The sequence below is a fragment of the Mandrillus leucophaeus genome, unplaced genomic scaffold, assembly GCF_000951045.1.
Source record: "Mandrillus leucophaeus isolate KB7577 unplaced genomic scaffold, Mleu.le_1.0 Scaffold929, whole genome shotgun sequence".
In the NCBI taxonomy this organism is placed as follows: domain Eukaryota; kingdom Metazoa; phylum Chordata; class Mammalia; order Primates; family Cercopithecidae; genus Mandrillus; species Mandrillus leucophaeus.
Genome location: NW_012110130.1, coordinates 722,102 through 748,571, shown reverse-complemented (window position 1 = coordinate 748,571; position 26,470 = coordinate 722,102). Strand labels below are relative to the sequence as shown.

The 26,470-nt window shown below is 38.1% G+C and overlaps 1 protein-coding gene across 4 annotated transcripts in view; it reads left to right on the top strand.

Moving 5' to 3' along the window:
* The window catches only part of ZCCHC7 (zinc finger, CCHC domain containing 7), a 275,882-nt gene that overhangs the window by 38,402 nt on the left and 211,010 nt on the right, over positions 1–26,470 (top strand). The window contains exons 2-3 of one of the 4 annotated variants that reach the window (XM_011970120.1): positions 3,397–3,440; positions 8,839–9,469. In XM_011970120.1, the coding sequence (XP_011825510.1) occupies positions 8,860–9,469 (610 nt within the window). In that variant the 5' untranslated portion in view covers positions 3,397–3,440; positions 8,839–8,859. Of the gene's footprint in view, positions 1–3,036; positions 3,192–3,396; positions 3,441–8,838; positions 9,470–26,470 lie in introns of those variants that run through there. The other 3 variants (XM_011970117.1, XM_011970118.1, XM_011970119.1) reach the window with 3 other exon arrangements.

The following is a 26,470-nucleotide window of genomic DNA, read 5'->3' as shown; positions in this document are numbered from 1 at the left end:
AAATTTAAAATATTATAGATGTACAGGAGTAATCCTGGCAATATATTTTTAAATTTTTAAAAAGGTGACATTTGTTTTACACAATACGTATTACCAAAACAAACAATGAGTAATCTGTGATGTGCTTCTATGCCTGTTTACTTTTCTGGAAAGTGGTTCTCCAATTTTACCTTTTCATAGTACCTTGTCCTTCTCCTTCCCAGCACTTACCCTATAATGTTAATTAAATGTTCTAATTCTTTTCTGGCCAAACTCCTAGACTATAACTGTTTTCCTAGCTAGACTCCTATCTCTCTGAGATCAGTGACTTAAAAATTTACAACTTTTCTGCACTTTCTAACACCGTCTTTTAACAGATAGATGTTCAGTAAACGTTGGTGAAAACAAAATCACACTTGTCTTGAGGAGAATTGAAATAGGCCAATTAACTGGCAGTGTTTCATTATGAGAGGAGAAAAATATTTCAGAGCAGTCTAAGTTACGTTAAAGGTATGCAAAAATAATTTTTTTAAAATTAAAGATATGGGATCTGTCATCCAGGCTGGAGTGCAGTGGTGTGATCACAGCTCACTATGACCTTGAACTTTCGGGCTCAAGCAATCTTACCTTGGCCTCCTTAGTAGCTAGGAATACAGTTGTGTGCCACCACACCTGGCTAATTTTTACTATTTAAAATTTCTTATTTATTTTTATAAAAAGAGTTCTTTTAAAATTTATTTTTATATAATTTTTTAATTAAAAAGGATCTTATTTTAAATATAGATGGGGTCTCCTTATGCTGCCCAGGCTGGTCTCCAACTCCTGAACTCAAGCGATCCACCTGCCTCAACCTCCCAAAGTGATGGGATTACAGCCATGAGACACCGTGCTTGAGCTTTAAACATTTTTGTTCAGACGGTCTCATTCTGGAGTGCAGTGGCGCGATTTCGGCTCACTGCAGCCTCGACCTCTGCAAGTCAAACCTCAGCCAGGTACAGCTGGGACTCCAGGCGTGGGCAACCACGCCCTGTTAATTTTTTTTTTTTTTTTTTTTTTTTGAGATGGAGTTTCTTGCTGCCCAGGGTGGAGTGCAATGGTGCAATCTCGGCTCACTGCAACCTCCGCCTCCCGGGTTCAAGCGATTCTCCTGTCTTAACCTCACGAGTGGCTAGGATTACAGGCATGCACCATCACGCCCGGCTAATTTTGTGTTTTTACTAGAGATGGGGTTTCTTGCCGTGTTGGTCAGGCTGGTCTCAAACTCCTGACCTTAGGTGATCCACCCGCCTCGGCCTCCCAAAGTGCTGGGATTACAGGTGTGAGCCACCGCGCCCAGCCGCTCAGTTAATTTTTAAAATTTTTTGTTGAGACAGCCTCTTGCTATATTGCCCCGGCTGGTTTCAAATTCTCTGCCTTTAGCGATCCTTTCACTTTGGGCTCCCAAAAAGGTGACAGCTACCCCATCAGCCAGGCAGGCATTCAAAATTTATCAGACCCAGACGGACCTGAGTATGGGACTTCAGTTAGCACCATCCTATGCAGGTGGTGGTGGGGGGTGATGGGGGTGGGGGTGTGTGTGTGGCAATTGTTTAAAGGCATTTTTTTCTTTTCTTCCCTGTACCTGCATCACCCTTTATCTTCGTGCTCCTAGAATTTGTGATAGAAAGAACAATGTGTAGCCAATGGATAGCTTATATTATTTTAGTGTAAATTCTTGGTATACAGTTTAGCAAAAACCTCTTCTTTTTTCCTTTAAAAATTCACCTTTGGCCGGGCGCGGTGGCTCCTGCCTCTAATCCCAGCACTTTGGGAGGTCGAGGCGGGCGCATCACCTGAGCTCAGGGGTTCGAGACCAGCCTGGCCAAAGGGGTTCGAGACCAGCCTGGCCAACATGTTGAAACCCCGTCTCTACTAAAAATACAAAAATTAGCTGGGCGTGGTGGTAGGGACCTGTAATCCCAGCTACTTAGGAGGCTGGGGCAGGAGAATGGCTTAAATCCGGGAGGTGGAGGTTGCAGTGAGCTGAGACGGCGCCATTGCACTCCAGCCTGGGCAACAACCGCGATACTCCGTCTCAAAAAAAAAAAAAAAAAAGAAAGAAAAATTCACTCGTACCCCCTACAAGGAAATGTAATGGCTCACGCCTGTAATCCCAATGCTTTGAGAGACAGAGGTGGGAGGATCTATACCTTCAAGCCTCGAGCTTCACAAGACAAAGAACTTACTTGAAACTGCTGCTTATCGGATGACATATAAGGGCAACTTGAATTGATGATCCCAGGTTGCACTCATCAAACTTGGCCCAAATAAATTCTCCCCTTATATTAACTTTGCCTCAGTTTTTCCTTTAGGTCGACAGTTACTTCTAAAGTTCTATATATGGGTTTACCTTGTATTAAAATAAGGTGTGAGAAGGGCAAATGAAACCCGAGGCTCCCATCACAATCTTGCCACCTTCAGAGACTTCCAAAGGATCAGCATTAACTCCAATATTTAGCAGGAGTGCAGCTCTTCAAGATTCACAAAGTGTTAAATCTGTTGCCTAGAATTCCAGAGAGTTGGAGGCGCCCTGTGTTCAGCCTAAAGGTAAAAGCGATCAGCCTAAGATCATGAGCTCAAGGGAGAAGTTTGAAGCCATGAGCTCTCAAGTAGGCGTTTCCCGCTGACCAGGTCTGCGGGCCAAGCAGCCAGCCACGCCGGCCCTCGTCATGCACGCGATAAGCTAGGCTCCCACGCCACGTGGCACTGGGAAGGCGTCCACCGAGCGCCAGGGAGAAGGAGGCGGAGCCCGGCCTCAATCTCGCCCGTGTCCTCATGGGACTTGTAGTTTTCCTCGCGGGGGTAGCGGGCACGAACTCCCCGGCTTTTGTCGGTAAATAGCATCTCCTTCGTACGAGTCATTCAAATAATAGATGTAGCCTAGGTAGCTTCAAGAGAATATGGGAAGGGGAAGGGGCAAAGCAAGGAAGGCAAGCCTAATAATTATGGGCGGGGCAGAGAAAGCATTCGCACTCAGTACGCATGCGCACATCAGGCCGGGAGGGTGGGCGGTGACGGAAAGGCGACGACTAGAGCGGTGTTGTCCCCGGAAGTGCCTTCCCTCCCGGTCTGCGCGGACGCGGCCTCCTTACCTCATTTGTCCTCGCCCCTCCCCGTCCCTCTACGCGTTGTGATTCCCGGTTGGTGCTTCCTGTTCGCAGCCGCGGCAGTGAGTATGTGTGTGACGGACCCCCCAGCCGCCCGCGGCCCGGGACCCCTACCTATCGTCGGTCTCGCCCGCCGGGCTGTGGAACTAGCGCGTGCCCCCTCGCCGGCCTCGACGTCTCCTGTCCGTCCCTCACTCGTGGCAGGGTGCAGCCCCGCCTCACGCGGCCGGGCTGCCGGACTCGGAGGTCCGCGTCTCCCTGGCCCTCCAAGGGCTAAGGCCGTGATTCTAGAGCGGCTGGGCGTCCAGGGCCTCGGTGGGGGTGGCGTGTCTGCCCTTTTTATCTCTCCGCAAGACCCCCAGTCTTGTAGGGAAGCCAGTCAGTGAAGCGCAGAGGTCTCGGCGCGCCGAGAGGGAATCCAGTCTTTGAGGACCGAGTAGTCCCGGGCCACCTCCCGCCTCTGCTGTCAGAAGCAGCAGCTGCAGCCGTGGAATCCAAGATTTCGGGAGCTGTGTCCCTCTCCTCATGTAAAACAAGTAGACTTGGACTGTGTTTACTAAGGCGCCCTTTATCCCTCCCATCCTGTGAGCGGACAGTTGCCTTCAACTTTCGGGAAGAGCTGCCGGTTCGGTGGAAAAGCTGTGGCTGGGAATCAGGAGGCCTGTGTTCTAGCCGTGGCTCCCCCACGAACTCGCTGGCGACTCCCAAAAGCTCTTATTGAGGCTGAATTTAAGATTATTTCAGATTACACTATTGAATTAGGGGCTCCATTAGGGCCTTTTTCGCTCAGTAAGTTTATCTGAGCCCCGTTTCTCCAACTACAAAACGAGAGCGTTCAGTTTGATGACTTTCCAGGTCCCCTCAGAAGCTCTTGACTTTGTGGTTTTCTTTTTCTTTTTAAACTTTTATCTAAGACCGTTAGAGAAGTGACTTCGTGTTTTGAATAGTTAGGCTGTCGCATACAAAGACTTTTAAATGGATTGTGCGTATATTTAGGAAAGCATTATGCTTTGGAGACAGTTTAGCATTGCTGCTTTCAAGGGAATCTGAGGATGAGGAATAAACTCAGGAAGGATCGCAAGTGAGGATTATATTAGTATGTTAGGTATCAGGGTAAGAGACTGCATGACCGAAGGAAAAGGGCTAAGAGAAAGGTGAAGGAAATGTTTCCGGATAGGATTAATTCTCATGAAAATCATGTCTATATCCCAAGAAGAGCTGGGACTTACGTGACTAAATTTAGCTTATTTTTTTCCTCCCGAAATACTGTGTTCTGTCTTTTGTGACCTTTGTTTCACACATTTGGATTCTCCACCCCAAACAAATTTGATTCAGAGTGGCCATCGCATTTGAAAAATGGACAGACATTTTAACCGCTTAGTCAATTGTGTTTCAACTGTCCTGTCGGGGCAGTTCACTAATAGTAAGAAAGGAATTTTATGTTGAAAGTAAAGTGTGTTCATCACATTCCAATGAAATTTGGACTGAAAATGAGGCTGTGGATTTGATTTAAATCGACCCGAGATGAATGCCTCTGTCATCAAGAAGGAACATCTAGGGAGGCTAAAGGTGCTTTGGAAGTAAATAAGAGCAAAAGATCAGAATGACCAGTAGGTAGACTGTGAGAGCGGAAGGATTGATTAAAGACTGCATTAAGTAAATGCTGAAAGCTTAAATAAGCCTTAAGTTGTCTAGTTTAAAACCAATCAATGAATACTGCTCCCTCTTTTGAATAGTAATAGCCTTTGCAGTTATTCTATAACTTTTATATTTGTTAAGATATTTTAATTCTTAGATCTAAGTTTCATTTCCATGATACTTTAGGATCTTATATGGGAAACATCTTTTCTGGTCATGGGATTGATCGTCTCTGAGTACCAACTTGGGAGATTCTTGAATGGCAAACTGACAAATGTGTGTTTTCCTTCTACCTAAAATGTCTCATTCAGTTTTTAAATTGTGCTGGGACGTAAAATGGATAGTTGTGAGGTAAATTTAGGTGTTAGAACCAATGCAAATATTGCAATGAAGGAAGGTTTTTTTCCCCCAAAAAGTCTTAATTTGAAGTTAACTTATTTGAAAATTTTATTTTGGGCCATGTGCGGTGGCTCACGCCTGTAATCCAGGCACTTTGGGAGGCCGAGGCGGGGGAGAGGGGGATCACGAGGTCAGGAGTTGGAGACCTGCCTGGCCAACATGGTGAAACCTGTCTCTACTAAGAATACAAAAATTACCCAGGCGTGGTGGCGCGTGCCTGTAATCCCACCTACTTGGGAGGTAGAGGCAGGAGAATTTCTTGAACCCAGGAGGAGGTTGCAGTGAGCCAAGATTGCGCCACTGCCTTCCTGCCTGGGGAACAGAACAGGACTCCGTCTTGAGAGGAAGAAAAAAATTATTTAAAAATTGTAGTGAACAATTGGCTGAGAATCACAGAAATGTGAATCACTTCTAGCTGTGTTCTTAACCAGCTGCATAACCTTGAATTAGGCCTCCTATCTCTTTGTACTTCAGATTCCTGATGGGAAGATTGAGGAGTCTGTATGAGATAATCTGATTTTGTTATCTAGGTAGTATACTTGGGAATCATGTACAGGGATCAAAAAGCCAAGAAAGCCTTCTGAGTCAAGGGGATGTGTGTGTGTATGTAAAAAACATACATTGTCCTCTGAGACACTTTTTAAAAGGGTAAATTAAATTCATTTGAACGTAATTAAAGCAGTAACATAAACCAAAACAGCCTCAGGCTGACCTTAACCCTGGCATACATAAGCTACGTTAATAAGAGAGCACGTTATGCCCAGCACAATTTTCAAGTACAGAAGGTACAAAATCCTCTTAAAGGCCATAGGGGCTAAATTGTTAAATTCATTTTTCTACATTTCAGGGAAAGAGATAAATCCCTCGACCCAAGGAATTCAGTTTTTATTATGGTTCTGTAGTTTATTTTTGGCATACATTCACAGGTGTGCCTATGCCTCTATTCTTAATCCCTTTCCTTTGGGATGGCTCCAGGAGGCGTACAAATTTGTAACTCTGTAATTTAGCTCTTTAATTTTTTCTGTGCTGCACTGGAATTATGTTTTATCTTAAGTCCACACTGGATCCTCAGGATGGATCCAGTGAGGATTTTGAAAGAAGCATAATTCCTTTGACTTCTTTTAGAATTAATTTACCTATTAAATAAAAAGGAAAGGATTCATCTTTTATTTGAATTCCTCTGAGGCTAACAATTCAATATAAACTGATAAGTGCTATGAGCATTATTCAGACAGCCACATTCAATTTGTGTGATAATAACAGCATAGCCACCTGAAGGACAGTACAAGAAGGGCACAGGCATATGATACCTTTTAGAAGAAAAGCATTACAGGTTGGTTTATTTATTTCTGGAAAACAAACAACTCCAGTAGGAATGTGGTGCCTTTTTGGCTCTTGTCCATTTGGTTTTTGGGATTAAGGTGGTTCTAGTACCAGAACTACTATCACAACACCCTGGTATTTTGGGGCAGAAATTTGGGACATTAAGAAAACAACTAATTTTAATTTTATGTGTATAGCTGTTAGTGGAAGAAAGAATAAATTGGCATCATTATTGCTTTCTAGGCTGTCCCTGATTTTGGACACACACTTATTTTTCTAGGACTCTCAGTAGTCCATCATTACCTAATAGAAACATCTACTGTATAGAGTTTTGGTTGCTGATGCTAGAATTTAAGACTTTGGAGTAGTTGAAAGACAACAGAGAAATTCATCTCATAATTTTTGTATTTTAAGCACATACGAGATTTATCGGGGCTGAAGAACAAATGCCCAGTGGTGTAGTTCATTTATTCATATATGAATTCAACAAATGTTTGTAGCTGACCCTGAAAATACCAGTTACCCTACTTGGCTTTGGTGATTCATTGTTTAGCAGAGTGCATATAGTTCCTTAGTTCCTGCCCTCCTGGGGTTTGTGATCTGTGTTCCTTGGAAATTTATGTTGAATAAGTAATTAGAAATGTGATGAGTGTTTTGACATGTAAAGTGCTTATGGACGCCCATAAAAGGGGCTCTTAATTTAGCCTGGTTGGAAGTGATTTTGAGCTGAGTTTAAAATATGAAGGCTGAGGAGGATTTAATATGCTCACAGTAGAAAGTAAAGTGTTTCACTTTATGCATTTATTCCCAAAGTTGGGAGTTTTGTCTCAATATTGGGTCATTATTAAGTTTGTATTTATACGTTATAAATATACATTATAAAAATATACAGTTTTGTAACTAGTACAGAGTTTTTAGGCAGAGTCTGGCTGTGTTGCCCAGGGTGAAGTGCAGTGGCATGATCTTGACTCACTGCAGCCTGTGCCTCCCAGGTTCAAGCTATTCTTGTGCCTCCGCCTCCTGAGTAACTGGGATTATAGGCGCACACCACCACACCCAGCTAATTTCTGTATTTTTAGCAGAGATGTGGTTTCACCTTGTTCGCTAGGCTGGTCTCGAATTCCTGACCTCAAGTGATCCACCTGCCTTGGCCTCCCAAAGTTTTAGGATTACAGGCGTGAGCCACTGCACTGGCCCACGCTTGTTTTATTTTTGAGTTGGGTTCTAGCTTTGTCACCTAGGCTGGAGTACAATGGCGTGACCATAGCTCACTGTAACTTTGAACTCCTGAGCTCAAGCGGTTCTCCCACCTCAACCTCCTGAGTAGCTGGGACTACAGGTTTGCACTGCCACGCCTGGCTAAGTTTTTAGTTTTAATTTTTATGGAGATGGAGTCTTACTGTGTTGCCTAGGCTGTTCTCAACTTCTGACCTCAATGTGATCCTCCTTCCTTGGCCTCCCAAAGTGTTGGGATTACAGGCATGAGCCACTGCCAGCTTAGGCATTTTTATTTATTTTTTTGGCCAACGATCAGAGGGCCATGAGATTAATTTGTTAATTGAGAAATATACATTTACACCGAAACAGTAAACAAAACTGTTTCCTGTTAGGGATTTTAGTCATAATTGAAGTAATATTCCTGTGTATGCTTGAAAATATGAGCTGTAGAACCAGAACCAAGGAAAAGATAAAGAATGGATAGGCTAGTGAGAGCTACTTTAAGTTTTGTTTTAACATTTTGGACAAGGGTTTTGTGTCCTGCAATAGATCTCAACTTGTTTTTCATTTACAGTATACCTGTGAAATGTTACATATCATGTGCTGCATAATAGCATTTTGATTAAAGACAGACCGTATGACTGTGGTCCCATAGGATTTGTATACTGTTTTTGCTGAATCTTTTATATGCTTAGATACACAAATACCATTGTGTTACAGTTATTTATAGTGTTTGGTACAGTAACATGCTGTACTGGTTTGTACCCTAGGAGCAATAGACCATACCATATAGCCTAGTTGTGTAGTTGACTACACCATCTAGGTTTGTGAAAATCATCCTATGAAGTTTGCACGATGAAATCACCGAACAAAGCATTTCTTAGAGTGTTGACTGTGTTTCCATCAATAACTATAACTCAATTTGTCAGTAGTAATTCTCGTTAGGGAGTGGTGGGACTTAAAGGAGTGGGTCCTAACAGGACTTAGAAATCCTTGGAAAAAAGGTATTTTAATATGTCTGAAAATAGTGATGGCCTTCATATTAGCAGTTGTCACTAACAGGTGATATTGTTCCTTAAACTCTCATGATCTGAACTTTTAAAATATATTCTGTGTACAACTTTCTCTTTTGCAGCTTCAAGGTTACTGACTTTTTATGATGTTTGGTGGCTATGAGACTATAGAAGCATACGAAGATGATCTTTATCGAGATGAGTCATCTAGTGAACTGAGTGTTGATAGTGAAGTGGAATTTCAACTCTATAGCCAAATTCATTATGCCCAAGATCTTGATGATGTCATCAGGGAGGAAGAACATGAAAAAAAGAACTCTGGGAATTCGGAATCTTCGAGTAGTAAACCAAATCAGAAGAAACTAATCGTCCTTTCAGATAATGAGGTCATCCAACTGTCAGATGGGTCAGAGGTCATCACTTTGTCTGATGAAGACAGTATTTATAGATGTAAAGGAAGGAATGTTAGAGGTCAAGCACAAGAAAATGCCTTTGGTCCTTCTGCTTCCCTTCAGTCTAATGAGCTGGTTGATAAGAAATGCAAGAGTGATCTTGAGAAGCCTAAACATGAAGAGAGATCAGATGTAATCCGAGAGGTCATGATTATAGAGGTCAGTTCAAGTGAAGAGGAAGAGAGCACCATTTCAGAAGGTGATAATGTGGAAAGCTGGATGCTACTGGGATGTGAAGTAGATGATAAAGATGATGATATCCTCCTCAACCTTGTGGGATGTGAAAACTCTGTTACTGAAGGTTAGTATCGTATTGGCCATTTTGAAAGTAGTATCATCTTGCATAAGGAGGACCGCTTTTCCTAGAGAAAAGACCGATAGGGTCTGCTCCATTTAATTCCTCACTTTTTGGTCTTGTCTTTTGGCTTGTTTCTTATGTGACTCTCTTACCAGTGCCTACTCTAATGGTGGTCTGTCTGAATATCAGAAAGAGTATGTCAGAATACCAAAGACACTCTGCTTCTGGTGTAAGCAGATTCATAGCTGCTTCTTCCTGTTTGGCTAGAGCCAGTTCTGGACCTGAAATCTTACCTCCCCCCCTCTCTGCTTGGTACCACAGGTGAGTACTCCATCCACCTCTGACATTAGCCCCGTGCGCACGTTCAGCCAACTCTGTTGGGACTGTCTCTTCGTGTGGGATTTGCTTACCCAGGAGTTAGATGGCAAGCATAGGGAATGTCTGGCACACAGAATATATGGAATTAGTGTTAGGATTAGGATATTAGGTACTCCACAGTCAGAAACACAGGAAAACATGAAGATCTGTAAGTCTAGGGCAGATTATAGGAGAGAATGCGAATTTTGAGAGCTACGTCATCAAGGATTAAAATTTTGGTGTTAGTTTTGTCTCTGTGACGTGTAGTCATCTAGTCTTAATGCTTATGCCTTCAAGAAGTTCCTTCTTTTCGTTTCCCTCCCTTTATGGCTAATGCTCAGTCTCTTGCACTAGTTTCTAAAGTAGTCTTCTTTTATATCGACCCTGTACACTGTTGTTAAAACTGGTATTGAAATGCTCTTTTACTCATAGTACTTTATTGCTGCCCCAAAATTTTTAATGGCTTCCCCAGAAATGATGACATTGAATGTAAATTGTGCTTGGAGCCCCTGGGATTGGCAAATGTCTTTTTAAGAAGCCAGATAGAAAATATTTTAGGATTCCAAGCCACATGATAATCTTAACTACTCAACTTAGCCCTTGTGGGAAAGCAGCCTTAAATAATACCTATAGAAATGAGGGTGGCTGTTCTCAATAAAACCCTATATAAAAAAACAGGTGACTGGCTCAGACTGTAGTTTGCAAACCCTGAGAACTTGACAGCAAAACGAAAAGAGAGAATAGTAGTTAGGACATAGAACAGAATCACAAAGTTTTTTCCATATAGGTGAGCTCTGATAATGTTTTTAGGTAGAAAGAAAGGAACTTGTGAAGAAGGAGAGACTCAACCTGTTTGATGGATTGGGTTGGGGGCCAGGTTAGAGATAGGATCAGGTGTATGTGTTGTTGAATTATTCCTAAAAAGGAAGAGACACACTAGTGATTGCTAAATCATCAAATATTTATAGAGGTAGAGGAGAAAGAATAAATTCAGATAGATTGAGGTAGATGAGAGAACATATAAGGATGTGTTTGATTTTCTTGGGAAAATGAAAGCAGAAGTAAGAGAGGGTGGGGGATAATTGGAAGCTTAGAATGTGGAAAGGATGTTTAAGTGCTGTGGGGAATACTTTCAGGCAGTGGTTACCAGTATTTTGAAGATGACAACCTGTTTAACTTCGAAACAATTTGTGGACCACCCATGGTTGTAGTTATGATTTTAGTATTCAATTGAGAAAATGCATATTAGAGAGAAACTGCTACTCTTAGATGACTTTGTATTTTATTAACCACAACATTGATATGTGAGAAATAGTGTTTATAATGCATTGCTGTATGTACCCATTAAGGTAACTAATTCTACAGTTTCCCAGGAGGCTGAAGGCTGTTAAGTTGGAAATCATTGCACTCTAGTGAATCAACAATAAGAGAATAAAGGATTGTTTAGAAGTAGTGTTCAGTCAAAATTAAAATATGAACTTGTAATGAACTCACTTTGAAGGATTCCGTAACTTTATCCAGTAATACTTGTCAGCTTGGAGCAAGATGACAGAAACAAAATGATCTTGGGTTAGGCGTAACACTATAGAAGGCCAAAATAAGCATTTAGTTTATTCTTTCTCTAGATTACCTTTTCCTGAGATCATACCTAGTTTCATTAATCACTTCTGTATTTATGGTCATCAAATTGTCATCTCCTTAACCATTTTGTTGATTTCAGTTTCTCCGTGTACACCTACTGAGTATTTCCGTTTGGGTATCTTACTGTTTCACATTTAACATACTGAGAAGAAAGCTTGATAAGCTGAAAAAAAGCTTATTATCTTTCCTTTGAAACAGCTCCCTGCTGCTTTCTATTTGCACTAGAGAATCTACAGACATGCTGCAGTTGATGGCACAATGTGGGTAGGTTGGGAAAAACATGAATTAGGTGCTGGATTTGGAGAAGAAATCGAACTGTGCCATGTTTGGTAAATGATGATGATGAGAAAGTAGAACCTCGGATTTGTGTTTTTGTTTTAGCCAAGTAGAATTAAATTCTGCATTTTTGAAAATTAATTTACTTGACTCTTATAAACTGTTACAAATACTTACATATATATTCTGTTTTATTTCCTTGATCCACTAATGCTGTAATCCTATTTCTTTCCAATTAATAAACAATGTATTTAGTACTGATGCCCATTTAAGAGTGTTGTTACTCTGTAATCACTACCCCTTTCATAAACATATCTGGGGATAGATCGGTTCGTATAATCTTTAGAGAGAAGATTTTTTTCATTTCTGTTAAAGTGTAGAGAAAATCTCAAGTAGTTTAGAAATGCCTGTTGTTAAACAGCATCCATAACTATTTTATGTTCTGTTTCCTTGACCTCACTCTGAAGAAAAAACCAAAATTATCACCCAGAATTATGGCATAGACAACTGCAGTATGACGTAAAAGAAAAGATTACAGGCTCCTTGAGGGTGGGTCTTTTCCATACTCATAAACCTACTTATAATAATATTTAGAGTAATGTCTTGACACATATATTACCTGCTTTCTCATTAATTGCTAAATCATCAAACATTTATTGAACATCTCTATGTAGGGTATAAGTAATGCTGAAGTAGTACTGGTGACTTACAGTGGTAAAAGACTTAAGTTTTAGGCTGAGCGCGGTGGCTCACGCCTGTAATCCCAACACAGAGGCTGAGGCGGGTGGATCACCTGAGGTCAGGAGTTCGAGACCAGCCTGGCCAACATGGCGAAACCCTGTCTCTACTAAAAATAAAAAAAATTAGCTGGGAGCAGTGGCAGGCGCCTGTAATCCCAGCTACTTGGGAGGCTAAGGCAGGAGAATTGCTTGAACCTGGGAGGTGGAGGTTGCAGTGAACTGAGATTGCACCATTGCACTCCAGCCTGGGTGATGGAGTAAGACTCTGTCTCAAATAAAAGACATAAGTTTTAGCCTTGAATGACATAGTGTTTCGCTAAAGAGACAGAATATAAGAAGCCAAGTAATTTACGGAATTCTCTTCTTACTTTTTTTTTTTTTTTTTTTTTTTTTTTTAGCAGAGAGGTCTTGCAGTCTGGAACTCCTGGCCTCGTGTGGTCCTCCCACCTTAGCCTTCAGAGTAGCTGGGACTACAGGTGTGAACACAGCTTGGAAATCTCTTTTTTTTTTTGAGATGGAGTCTCGCTCTGTCGCCCAGGCTGGAATGCAATGACACCATCTCTGCTCACTGCAAGCTCTGCCTCCTGGGTTCACGCCATTCTCCTGCCTCAGCCTCCCGAGTAGCTGGGACTACAGGTGCCCGCCACCACTCCCAGCTAATTTTTTGTATTTTTTTAGTAGAGACAGGGTTTCACCGTGTTAGCCAGGATGCTCTCCATCTCCTGACCTCATGATCAGGAGATCACGGCCTATCTTGGCCTCCCAAAGTGTTGGGATTTCAAGGGTGAGCCACCGCGCCTGGCCGGAAATCTCTTAACCATAGGAGTTAAGCCTCAAAATTCTGGTGATACAAGTGGTTGAAACTTAAAACTTTATTTAAAAAATAGGATTAGTGAATTTGAGATAGTTCATAAGTCTGTGAAAGACTATATAAATACATACGTATTTTACATTTACTATTACTGAATTTGTAGTAAATTTGAGTACAGCACTCTCTCTATCTGTGAAAACTTCAGACTTTCCCCTATTACTTTAATTTCAGTGAGACATTATTATATTAAAAAAATACAGACCAGGCACGGTGGCTCAAGCCTGTAATCCCAGCCCTTTGGGAGGCTGAGGTGGGTGGATCTCTTGAGGTCAGGAGTTTGAGACCAGCCTGGCCAACATGGTGAAACCCTGTCTGTACTAAAAATGCAAAATTAGCCGGGCATTGTGGCGAGCGCCTGTAATCCCAGCTACTTGGGAGGCTGAGGAAGGAGAATTGCTTCAACCTGGGAGGCGGAGGTTGCAGTGAGCCGAGATCACGCAACTGCACTCAAGCCTGGGCGACAGAGTGAGACACTGTCTCAAAAGAAAAGAAAAATAATAATAATGGGCTTACACATTGGTTTTGCTCTACTGACAGATAATACACAACTCAGAGGCATGTATTTTTTTCCTTTCTATTCTTCCTCTAAATCTTCAACACTTTTTTGATTTTGTGATTTGAAGTTGTTGATTAGCTTCCTGAGGCTCCATTGAGACCGTATATACGTGACACTTAACAGTCTAGCCTTCCTCAGTACATATAGCTATATGATGGTGGTTTTGCCTGTAGTTAATTCATGTCAAAACATAGGCTTTCAGTGCCTATTATATATGACTTTCAGCTCTCTCTACTGAGGGATGTGGGAGTTTATTTCTAAGGTCTGAGCCTCTTTTCCTTTACTCCTTTACTCTTTCCTAAGTCTTCTTTATAAAAACTGTGCATGTTCTATCGTTTGTTTTCCTTCTTGGTTCCCGCCCTTTACTTTTTTTTTTTATTATCCCCAGCAAGAGTGACTTGTAATTCTCATATATTAGAAAGGCAGATCTCCTGGTGGAAGAAAAGATGCACCCAAGGAAGTCAGCATATTTAGTAATTTGTGAGGGAGATCTCAAGTTTGGAAAGGATTGTTATGTAAGACAACAAAATGATGACATATGACAATAATGACAGAATAGCTACTTATTTTCCTGATTAGGGAAGGGATATTATTAGTTCTAGGAGTAACTGCTAGCTCTTTCTTGTACATTTTTTATTGTGGAAATATAAAAATATATAAAAATGTTATAATTGACTTCAGTGTCCCATAAACTAACTTCAGCAGTTACCAATTTGTGACTAATCTTTCCTGTCTGTAACTCTGTGCCCCTGTGTTATTTTGAAGCTAATCAGACATCATCTCATTCATATGTGTGTGTTTGTGTGTGTATACATCATGTGTGCACCTGTGTGTGCATGTATACACATTTGTTCCTCAGTGTCTATGGGGGATTGGTTCTAGGACTTCTCATGGATGCCAAAATCTATGGATGCTTAAGTCCCTGGTATAAAATTGTGGAATATTTACATATGACCTATGTACATCCTCTCGTATACTTTAAGTCTGGGGTGATCTTTTGGCTTCTGTGTGCCACATTGGAAGAAGAATTGTCTTGGGCCACACATAAAAAACACTAATACTGACAGTAGCTGATGAGCTAAAAAAAAAAAATTACCAACTGGATACGGTGGCTCACACCTGTAATCCCAGCACTTTGGGAGGCCAAGATGGACGGATCACGAGGGTAGGAGTTCGAAACCAGCCTGACCAACATGGTGAAACCCTGTCTCTTCTAAAAATACAAAAATTAGCCCAGTGTGGTGGTGCATGCCTGTAATCCTAGCTTCAGAGGCTGAGGCAGGAGAATGGCATGAACCTGGGTGGCAGAGGTTGCAGTGAGCCAAGATCATGCCACTGCACTCCAGCCTGGACGACAGAGCGAGAGAGACTCTGTCTCAAAAAAAAATTAACAAAACAATCTCATATTTTAAGAAAGTTTACGAATTTGTGTTGGGCCACATTCAAAGCCTTTATGGCTGTGAGTTGGACAAGCTTGCTTTAAGTCATCTCTGGATTACTTAACATACCCAATACAATGTAAATACCACGTAAATAACTGTTATATTGTATTTAAGGAGTAATAATGAGAAGAAAAATGTACATGTTAAGTAGAGATGCAATTTTTTTTGGTCTGGAATATTTTCTTTTTTTTTTTTTTTTTTGAGTCACAGTCTTCCTCTGTCACCCACGGTGGATTGCAGTGGCACAGTCTCGGCTTACTGCAACCTCTGCCACCTGGGTTCAAGCAGTTCTTCCGCCTCAGCTTCCTGAATAGCTGTGAATGCAGGTACCTGCCACCATGCTTGGCTAATTTTTGTATTTTCATTTTTTATTTTTTAAAACTTGTAAAATTTTAAAATCTTTATTTTTTTTATGAGATGGAGTCTCGCTGTGTCACCCAGCCTGGAGTGCGGTGGCATTATCTTGGCTCACTGCAACCTCCGTCTCCCAGGTTCAAGTGATTCTCCCACTTCAGCCTCCCAGGTAGGTGGGATTACAGGCGTGCACCACCACGCCCAGCTAATTTTTGTATTTTTAGTAGAAACGGGGTTTCACCATGTTGGCCAGGCTGGTCTTGAACTCCTGACCTCAGGTGATCTGCCCGCCTCGACCTCCCAAAGTGCTGGAATTACAGGCGTGAGCCACCATGCCTGGCCAGTTTTTGTATTTTTAGTAGAGTTAGGGTTTTACCATGTTGGCTAGACTGGTCTTGAACTCCTGGCCTCAAGTGATCCACCGGCCTTGACCTCTGAAAGTGGTGGGATTACTGGTGTGAGCCACCATACCCAACTGAAACGTTCTTTCTTTCTTTCTATCTATCTATCTATCTATCTATCTATCTATCTATCTATCTAATCTATATTTAATCATATTATCGTAGCCAAAGAAATTCCCAGTAATTCTTCCATCATCACATACCCAGCCAGTGTTTAGAGTTCCTACACTGGCTCCTAATTTTTTTTTCTTACAGATTATTTGAATTCAATCCAATCCAGGTACTATAATTGGTTGATAAACTTAAGTATCCTTTAATGTATAGGTTGCCCTTAATCTCTTTCTTTTTTAAATTTCTTGTAATTTGCTGTAATACCTAGATTCTTTGTCTTCTAGAATTTCCAGTGGTCTGAATTTTGTAGTATGGCTTAACATGTTCTACTGTCCTCTGTCTTTCCTGTGAATTGGTAGTTAGATCTAGAAGCTTGATTAAATTCAGATTTTCTCTCTGTTGTGTCATCAATTTGATACACAGGTTCATTTGTTTCACTTTGCTTTTGACACGTTATTTTTTAGAATTATCTTTTAAAAGTTTGGTTTTCTTTTATAATCATGTAAAATGTTTATAAGTTTCCAGATTCAAATCAGCAAAACATGATAACATCTATTCAGAGAAGGCAAACCTTCTCTCCAGTCTCCATCCTATTCCTGCCCTTCCCCTTATGAGTAATCATTAAGAGAAAATTGTTGGTTTGTCCTTACATGTATATGTATTTGTACACTCTTGCCCTCTTTTGTTTGTTTGTTTGTGTTTGTTTGTTTGTTTTTTGAGATGGAGTTTCGCTCTTGTTGCCCAGGCTGGAGTGCAATGGTGCAATCTCGGCTCACCACAACTTCCGCCTCCCAGGTTTGAGCGATTCTCCTGCCTCAGCCTCCCAAGTAGCTGGGATTACAGGCATGCGCCACCATGCCTGGCTAATTTTTGTATTTTTAGTAAAGACGAGGGTTTCTCTATGCTGGTCAGGCTGATCTCAAACTCCGACCTCAGGTGATCTGCCCACCTCAGCCTCCCAAAATGCTAGGATTACAGGCATGAGCCACCACGCCTGGCCCTCTTTCTTAATAAATACTGGCATACTATCTACTCTTTTCTCTAACTTTATTTTTTTCTCTTAGCCGTATGTATATCCTGGGGATCAATCCATAGTATTGTGTAAAGATATTTAATATTTCTTATTTCTAGGACTATGGACTGTTTTTGTATCTTCCTCACTAATCTGAGCTGGGCACATTAGGCATGTAATAATTACTTTTTGAAAGTGAATGAATAATTTAAATTAGTTAATGAGTAATGCACTTGTTATAGTCTTAAAATATATTTTAAATGAATAATAGTCTAATTCCACTTTCAGAAGCATGCTTTGTTCTTGTTCCTGGTTATAATTTTTTTTATCGTTTGCTAATTTTGAAATATTTAGGTTTAGCAAAAAACCAATTGTCTCAGGTTTTAAAAAGCAAATGCCTTCTGCAAAAGGAAGAATATGGAATTTTTAAGAGTTGAAGAAGTCATATTAGTTCCTGGTTTATGACTGTTATGGTGTAGAATTTGTGTTAATGCAGAGCTCCTTCAGTATGTATAATTTGGCACACAGCCCCTTTTGTTTGTCAGCATTTGGCACATTGAGGATACCTAACAAATCGTAGGTAAATTTATTTATTTATTTATTTATTTATTTATTTTTTCCCTTAGGTAAATTTACTTGCATTCTGCCTTTGTATATAGAGAAGAGCTCTTTACATAGTATTATTTAAAGTGAAATAATTGCTTGATTAAGGTAAACCACTTTTGAAATTGAAGTGAAATTATGGCCTCAACACTTATGGCAGAAAGTGTTTTAACTATTTTGTGTTAAATCCCTTTTTCTCCCAAAGCTATACACACAGAAGTTTTGGATATAATTTCAAAGGATGAAGAACTTATCTAGAGGCCATTGTTGAATTCCTGGCATTTATTAGGCACTCAACTAAGACTGGATATCTAATTAAAATTTGAATAGAGTGGGTTACCTATTTGAATTTTAGGTTTTCTGATATATCATTTCATTTCATCTGGGTCTTTACATATGTATTTTTTTGTTTGTTTTTGTTTTCCTGGCTGGATTAGTTTCTACCTTGCCTGTCTCATATATCTACTTATCTCTCAGTTCTCAGTTTAAAAGGTCACTTCTGAATGAGGTGTAATGGTCATAGGTTCTCAATTAATGGTTGTTGTTGGGTCTGTGACAGCTGTGCAGTTGGGTAGCTTTGACTTTGGGTAACTTAATTTCTTTATTGGTAAAAAATACATTTTATTTTATTAAAGTCATAAAGAAAAATGAGATATTAGGTAGGCTTAATGTCATAGGAAAATATTTTGATAAAAATCTTCATAGTTACACGATAGGTTCATGATCATTGTGGCAAACATGGGCTTATAGCTTCCACTTTTTTGTTGTTGGGTTTTTTTTGTTTTTTTTTGTTTTTCCCAGACAGGGTGTCTCTCTCCCACCCCACCCCTGCCCCACCCGCAATCTCTCTCTCTCTGTCTCGCTGTTGTCCAGACAGGAGTACAGTATTGCAGTCATGGCTCACTGTAGCCTTGACCTCCCAGGCTGAGGTGATCCTCCTACCTCAACCTCCCAGGTAGCTGAGACTACAGATGTGGGCCACCACGCCCTGCTAATTTTTTGTATGGAGTTAGGTGGAGTTTCACCGTGTTGCCCTTGTTCACCATGTTGCTGGTTTTGAACTCGGCTCAAGCGAGCTGCCCGCCTCAGCCTCCCAAAGTGCTGGGATTTACAGGTGTGAGCCACCGCCCCTGGCCCCACTTGATTTTTTTGTTTTGTGTTGTTTTGTTTTGTAGAGACAGTGTCTCACCATATTGCCTACACTTGTCTTGAACTCCTGAGCTTAAGCTCCCACCTTGGCCTCCCAAAGTGTTGTGCTTATAGGCATGAGCCACCGAGCCTGGCCCCAAGTTGCTTTTGAACAACATATGTCTAGTATGGTGCTATCCTTAAAGAAATTTAATTTGGTGACATTTTATGATCTGCTAGTTTCTGACATTAAACTTAATTCTGAAATCTTAAAATCTTTCCAAATACTACTTACTGGGTGCTTACAATGTACAAGGCACTGTACCATTAAGGTATTGGGATTCAAAAATTGCCGTGTACTTTTTGCCTTTAGAAATCCTAAAATGCATGACAGTATGGAAAGTTGACTGTAAAACCAGAGTTAAATGCATTTCTACAAATATGTGAGATGCTCCAGCAGAATACATAATTGTTCCAGGTGAATGTAGTAGATTTTTTAAAAAGATTAAAAAGTAGATAGGCAAAGTACAAGACTGAATTGAAAAGGAACCCTTTGAATTTGAGTTTTGAAAAATGGTTAGGACTTGAAGTTCAGGTTAAATGCAGCTAAAAATAGAACGTGAAGCCCTTAGTAGAAACTTAAGACTGACTGTGTGTGCCATTCATGTTTATATGTGGCTGGATATGATGAAATGTTTTAATAGTATATCTTTTTAGAAGCCACCTCTGCCTAAACAAGAAAGGATTATTTATGTTCTGTATATATTCAGAATACTGTTGGAAGATTTCTTAGTCATAATTTTATTTCATTGCTTTCTGCCTGTTTTTTTTGTGTACATATTTCCTTTTTTTCTTTTAAAATATAATTGGACCAGAGTTTAATCAAAGGACCTGACCAACTGTTTAAAGTGTATTTTGTGCAGGGCTCTTCAAAGTAGAGCAGGTCTTAAGATACAACTTTTGCTCCTCATAGTTATGTTCTTCCTTATAATCTTTTAGCGTAGGAAAGGATCATTATTTTGTTAGTTTGGAAACAATACATTAAACTTTGCCTTCAGTAACTTCTCAGATCATTAAGGTGGTGTTTTTCCCCCTTCTTTTGTATTCATTGTCTTAATTTCAGTAGTTTCTTGAGACATTTTATACCCTAACAGGTCATAAGAGTGTATTGCCATGTGACATACTTCTCATTAATGTATAGTTTAATTTCTGCCTTATGATTGAAAAATGGCCACATGCTAGAATTCCAGTCACCAGGAGCATCAAGGAGCTCCCTCTCTGATGTTTTCAGCTTTTGTAAGCCTCTACTGCACAATTCCTAAAGCTGCTTTTGAACTGTGTCTTTAGTTGTAGCATGTCACCTTACGCTTAACTATTGTTAGGGCATTTTTTAATTTAATTTCTAATTAGCATAATGACTTGAGCTGTGTTATTCATTGTTCCATGGTGACGTTGTCATAGGGAGAGAAGAAATAAAAATGTTCAGTTTCAACTTTACTTGTGAATGGAGTGAAGTTTGAAGAAAGCTTTTTATGGCCATTGTTCAGCAGAATGAAAATCTCATTAGAAACCCCAGAAATCCCATGCAGCTTTGGGTTGGATTATAATAACATTTTGGAATATTGATATTGTATGTCACTAATTTCTGTGATTTCACTGTGGATCAGCAACATAGGGATGCAGTCTTCCAAAGTTAATTTATGACTTTTAATCTAAATTCATTTACAGTTTTCAACAATGTTAAGTACCCAGGGAGAGAATTAAATTTTACTTTAAAAAAATACATTTCTTTTAGTAACTGATTTGATTTTCATGTAAGATATACTAAATTCGCTGGAAACTGCTTAAAAAGAAATACCATGATATGTATTTATTGAACTAATGACTTAGTTTAGTTGCCGTTAAAATGTTAGTCACCTTATCTACAGGTTTGTATTTTTTTTTTTTTTTAGAATGGAGAAGCATAAAATTAGATGGGCAACATTTTCTTCCTTGTCAGAAGAGCTTGAATCCTGATGTCTTTTTAAGTGAAGAGTGTTTATATATAACTTTCTCGTAGCTTTTGTTTATTATAAAAATAATCTATTGCATATAGTGATCACTTACCTAAGAAGATAAGTATGATTTATATACACAGTATATTTTTATGGTCAGAAAGTAAATTTGATGTGACTACATATGATTAGACAGTAAAACTTTTTTCCAAAGAAGTATAGAATGGAGAACATTTAATCATTATTTCCCCTTCTTAGAGTAGAGGCTGTTCAGATAATTCATATTCTGTAAGTAGGAGATCCTGTATTTAAGACTTTACTAAATTTAATTTCAAAGTAATTTATTAATCTCTTATAAATGCTTCCTTGGTGGTTAAGACTTATTAATGAAGCAAAAGTATTGACTTAATGGAAGTTTTCAGCCTAACATTTTAAATCTCTTCGTTATTATTTATCTTTGTTTAATTTATTAAAGATATTGGCATGGTTAAGCTTTTGGCATTTTCAGTTACTTGCCAGATTTTTGTTGATTCTGCAAATAGTTAAGAAATAAATATTTTAATTGGGCATCCACCATGTATTATGTCACATTTTCTTTTTAAATCATATGCTTAAGAATACCTAAAGGAATAGATTTGACTTGCTTTTTAGTTTGAATCTTGATCTGACAGCATTGGTTCTGGATGGAGATGTAATTCTAGAGATAAAAATTATTTCTGTGGTATAGATCTGGATTCTAAATGTAATGTAATAATTATTTTAAAGTGGTCTTGTCTGCTGAATGTATAGCTTTTATTTCTGTAACAAATTCTTACCTTAGAATTCCAACTTTTGTCAGTTTCGAAAATTAGTTTATTGTGGACTTGAGAGCGTCTGTTCTTAATCTTGTGTTTTGCAAATACATTTTAAGGGAAGACAGCATAAATCTGTGAAAATCATTTGTACTTCCCCTCCCTTGCTTTTGCTTAAATATGTAATTATAACCGCCTCAGTGTGAAAGAATGGATGTTAAGTAGCTTAAGAGGTATTTATTAAGGGAAAATATTTTTATTGGCAGTTCCCTTAAGTCATATTTGTTTTGTAACTAAATAGTGCTTGCAACAGAAATATCTATGATAGGGAGGGAAAGCTCCAACTCTTGAAAACTTTTCAATACTTTTTCCATATTGGTAGTTAATGAGAATTTCTAAAGATAGGAAATAGACTGGTTATGACTGATAATATGATATTGCTAATGTGATACAAATTATGCTTTAAAAAGCCAGGTGAGAAATTCAGGATATAGAAGAATATGACATACGTATACGTTTAACTAAAGAAAGGAGATTTTCTTTAAAGAGAAGATGTGCAACCACAATCAGTCCTGTAAGTTAGTCCTTAATCCTGCGCTAGCCAGTTTTTAGTATTAAATGGTCTGATTTAACATAAATGAACTTTTGTCAATGGTTTTATTTAGAAATAGCATTACTTCCTACTTTTAAGGAGGATTTTAATTGCTAATAAAAATTCGTTGTTCTGATGAGAATTTGAAAGACATCCTTACTCCCATATAATTGAGTATTTTGCTCTTCATTCAACACCTCAGCCCTTTTGGTTTGCTTAAAAAGTGATATGAATTTTGTGGGAGAATAAATATAACTTAAATATTGCTGTAAATGTGTTATATAATCATATTTTGGTCTGGTATTATTGGTTCTTATGTATATGAAATACTTCCTTAAAGGTTCAAAATACTCAATTTAAAAGTTTCTGGATAGGTGAGGGGTAGAGATCCATCAGGTACTTACTTGGTTGTGGAATATTTGTATTCTTAATACCATGACATTTTAAAGTTATATTAATCCCTTTATTTTTCTGTTTGAGATTATTCAGTTTGGGAAGTTTTCTTTATTAACAGATTTAACAGAAGAAATGTAAGTGGTTGTACCATAGGTCATCTAATTTTCAAACCATGTTGGTTAAACTGACTTTGGTGTATAATTCTTTACCGGGTAGTCAGAGAAGTTCAAGTCAATTGTGATTGAACTCTCTGATTATGCCACCAGTTAGGTTAACATCAGCAGTGAGGGGCCTTCATTTCGTTAAATTTTTAAATTCCATTAAGATTATTTAAACATAGAAGGAGATAGGTTTGTGAAGCAAATTTCTAAAGCAATATTAAGCAAAGATACTCTTTTCTTCCTCTTCTTTTAGATAAATCACATACATGTGTATTTTGATTAAAAGGAAAAAATTTAATCCTTATAGTATAATGCACACTTATTTCTTATTTTTAGAAATTGTTAAAACTAATAAAATTTGTTTGGAAATCTCAAAAGATCTTTAGTAGTATACCTGCAACCTCAGCAGTCCCTTTTTATCCATACAGATTTCTCTGCCTATTGTGGCCGTTTGCTCTAATTTAAATTTCCCATGGCTTTCGGTTGCAGACTTGGTTTTCTGCAAGAGTGCCCATGCTTACATGGTCATATATTCTTGGTGACTTTTCCACTTTTTCCTTTTTGTTATTTTGTTGATTGCTAAAGGAAAAGGGGATTTTAAAAAAAAATTTGTTTCTTTGTTTTGATCTTTCTTCCTTAGCCCATCTATTTGTGTGTTGTTTTGTTTTGCAGATTGGAAAGAATTATTGTGTGGTACTTAGCTCCATGGGGACCAGCAGGGGAAAACTAATTTTGTTCTTGGTTTTGTTTTCTTAATAACAGAAGCAATTTAATTTTTGAGCCATTGAGAAGCTCAAAAGATATGTTAGCGTTATGCATGAAATTGATGGGAAATTATTAATCCTGAAAATTTCTATTCATGGTCACTTTACTGTTGGAATAAAAATGTTATTTTATAGTGTAGCCAAGTTAATACTAGAAATACTAATTAACAGTAAGTGGTACTGTTATAAATCTTTAATTTAAATATTATTGTATATTAAAAAGTTGTTTACAGGAAATCAGTTGTAATTTGATAATGTGATTTCTCTTACATTCAATTTTGTGGTCCACAGTGTGTATATATTCAAATAAGCATATGAACATGTGTTCGATTGTGGACACATTTTTACTTTGTCCAGATTTTAAGACTTTGCTTTTTCTTGGCAAAACTTGCATATTTTCAAATGTGAGGAATTTTGTTTTGTGAAGTAACTTTGTACTGCTGAATTTAAGTCCTTAAAGTGCTATGGCAATTTAGTTACTGTTAGAAGTCAAAAGTAGAGGTCTGTATTCCCAGCATCTCCCCAAAATATTTTTTCATTAATAGTTAAAGGCTTTAAAATATCAAATTATTGTGATCAAAGCTACTTCTGTTTTACAGTTGGTTTTGTGAGGCTGGTATTATACAGTAACATTTAACTGAATTTTGTATTTGCTAAATTAACATAAAATAATAAAGAGATCCTTTTCACCATTTAAAAAATTCTAATAATTTCCTAATCTATCAGGAAAAATGATGTTATGATATACTGTTAATAGACTAAAAAAACTTTGTAATGTTGATAAATAGGGAAAAGAGTTTACTTTTAATAATTTATAATTTTAGATTTTTTTCCTTTGATTGATTGTACCTCATGGTTGTGAGGTGTCTAAAATGCTCTTTTTGGAGATCTGTTAAGTACTCTGGGAACTGGGGTAAGGGCAAGCCTTCTTTCTGTGTCTGTTAATTGCAGGTTTTTTTTCTTGTGGATATAGTGCTCTTAGAATATGAAACTGATGTATAGAATTTGTAATTACCAAGAAATAAATAGCATCATTGAATTTTGTTTTCTTTATTTTTGCTATTATTTTCTACTGTGCTTCACGTTTTGATTTCTATCAGATGACTTCTCAAAAAGCAATTTCTTTTAAATCAGTGAGTTTCAAACTAAGAAAATGTATCCTGATAGTCTAATTAGCTGTTGTTTGTCCATGCCTTTTAAAATAATCTTTTGAATTTCTAGTCTTTGATTATAGTTATATAGGCTTCATGAGTTTGTACAACTATTCCCCCTTTTAAAGTGTTTTAAAAGGTGTATTGTAATTTTATAATTGATATTCATATGTAGTTATTGAGAAACATGAATCACCTAAAATATATTTCTAGTATTCAGCGCATCAAATCAAGGTATAACCTGTGATATAAAAAGTGGTCCAACACAAGTATACAGCTTTAAAAATAACAAGGAGTTAATTCTGTTAGCACGTTTTACTAGCAAATGTTCGTGGAAAATGTTATTAATTCTTAAAGCTTAGTGCTTGGGATTTATTGTGTGTGGCCTTACTAGGAGAACACTGTAGGGCCGAACTTGAAATTTATTAGGGAAAGAACAAACTGGTGAAGTGCTTTTATGCTGTTAAAAAACTTCACAGATAATTATCAGACAACTTTTTTTTTTTTTTTTAAAGGTCATGATTGCTTGATACCTTTTCCAGTCTTTATTTGAAACTGTCGTTTTGTAGGATTTCTTTTTTGTTCTCCCTCTCTCTTTTTTCTTTTGGCAGTGGGTGGAAGATTCTTTTAAAACTGAATGGCTAAACATGTATGGTAACTATTAATCGAAATACTTTTATTCATGATTTTTTTTAGGCCAGAAAATGCTGTGAAGGTAAGCCAATGATGGTAAAATTACATTGTGTTGTGTGGAAACTGTTTTAGCCTTAGCGTTTTCTGTTCAGAAAAGTAGCCTCTGAATTAGAGTTTTAAATTGGGATTTGTTTGTGAAATATTTTGTAATTCTCATATTGCTGATTGCCTTTATGTCTCGGTGTTCTAGTAGATAGTTAGTAGTTCCTGAAAAAGAATATTCTGTGTGTGAGAGAAAATAGGAGGTGAGAGCAGAATGAGAATTGGGAAAGAAAAATCCCCTACCCAAAATGCTGCCACCTAACAGGTGGAAATATCTGTGCCATTATAGATTTTCAAAACATAGAGTGCTTGGACTCTTTTTTTCTAAGAGATTACTTCAGATTTGACAGATTTCACAAAATTTCGTTATGGTAAATATTAAAATTTTAACTCTTATTTTTAATCCTAAATTTAAGCCCTTACAAATTAAGAAAAGAGTGCCTCAAGGCTAATTGCTAATGTTCAATTAAGTTATGTGTTCAGTGAAGTAATTTTTTGATTGATATTTTGATTTTATTAATATGTAAACTAAAAATTATAAAAGGCATATGAGTACAGAAATTATGTGAAATTAATTTTGATATTTTGCAGCAGAGACAGTTTAGAATTAAAATATCCTTGGTGTGTAATAATTTTATTTCTTGTAAGGTCATCTGTTGGCTTGCAGTATTCAGAAAATTTAGACTTTTAAATTTTAAATGTTGACGTAAATTAACTGGAGCCATACTTTCTTTAAATTGGAAGAACTTAAGGGAAATACATAAAATATGCTAGTGATTGGCTTACTTACATTTTCAGTGATTAGATTGTGAAATAAGAGTAAGGCCTAGCATTTTATTTTATTTAAGAAAATGTACTTAATTTAAAAGTACTAATACAAGAATGAGAGAAATCTGGTCAAATATAGTAAATCCATATCCATAATTAT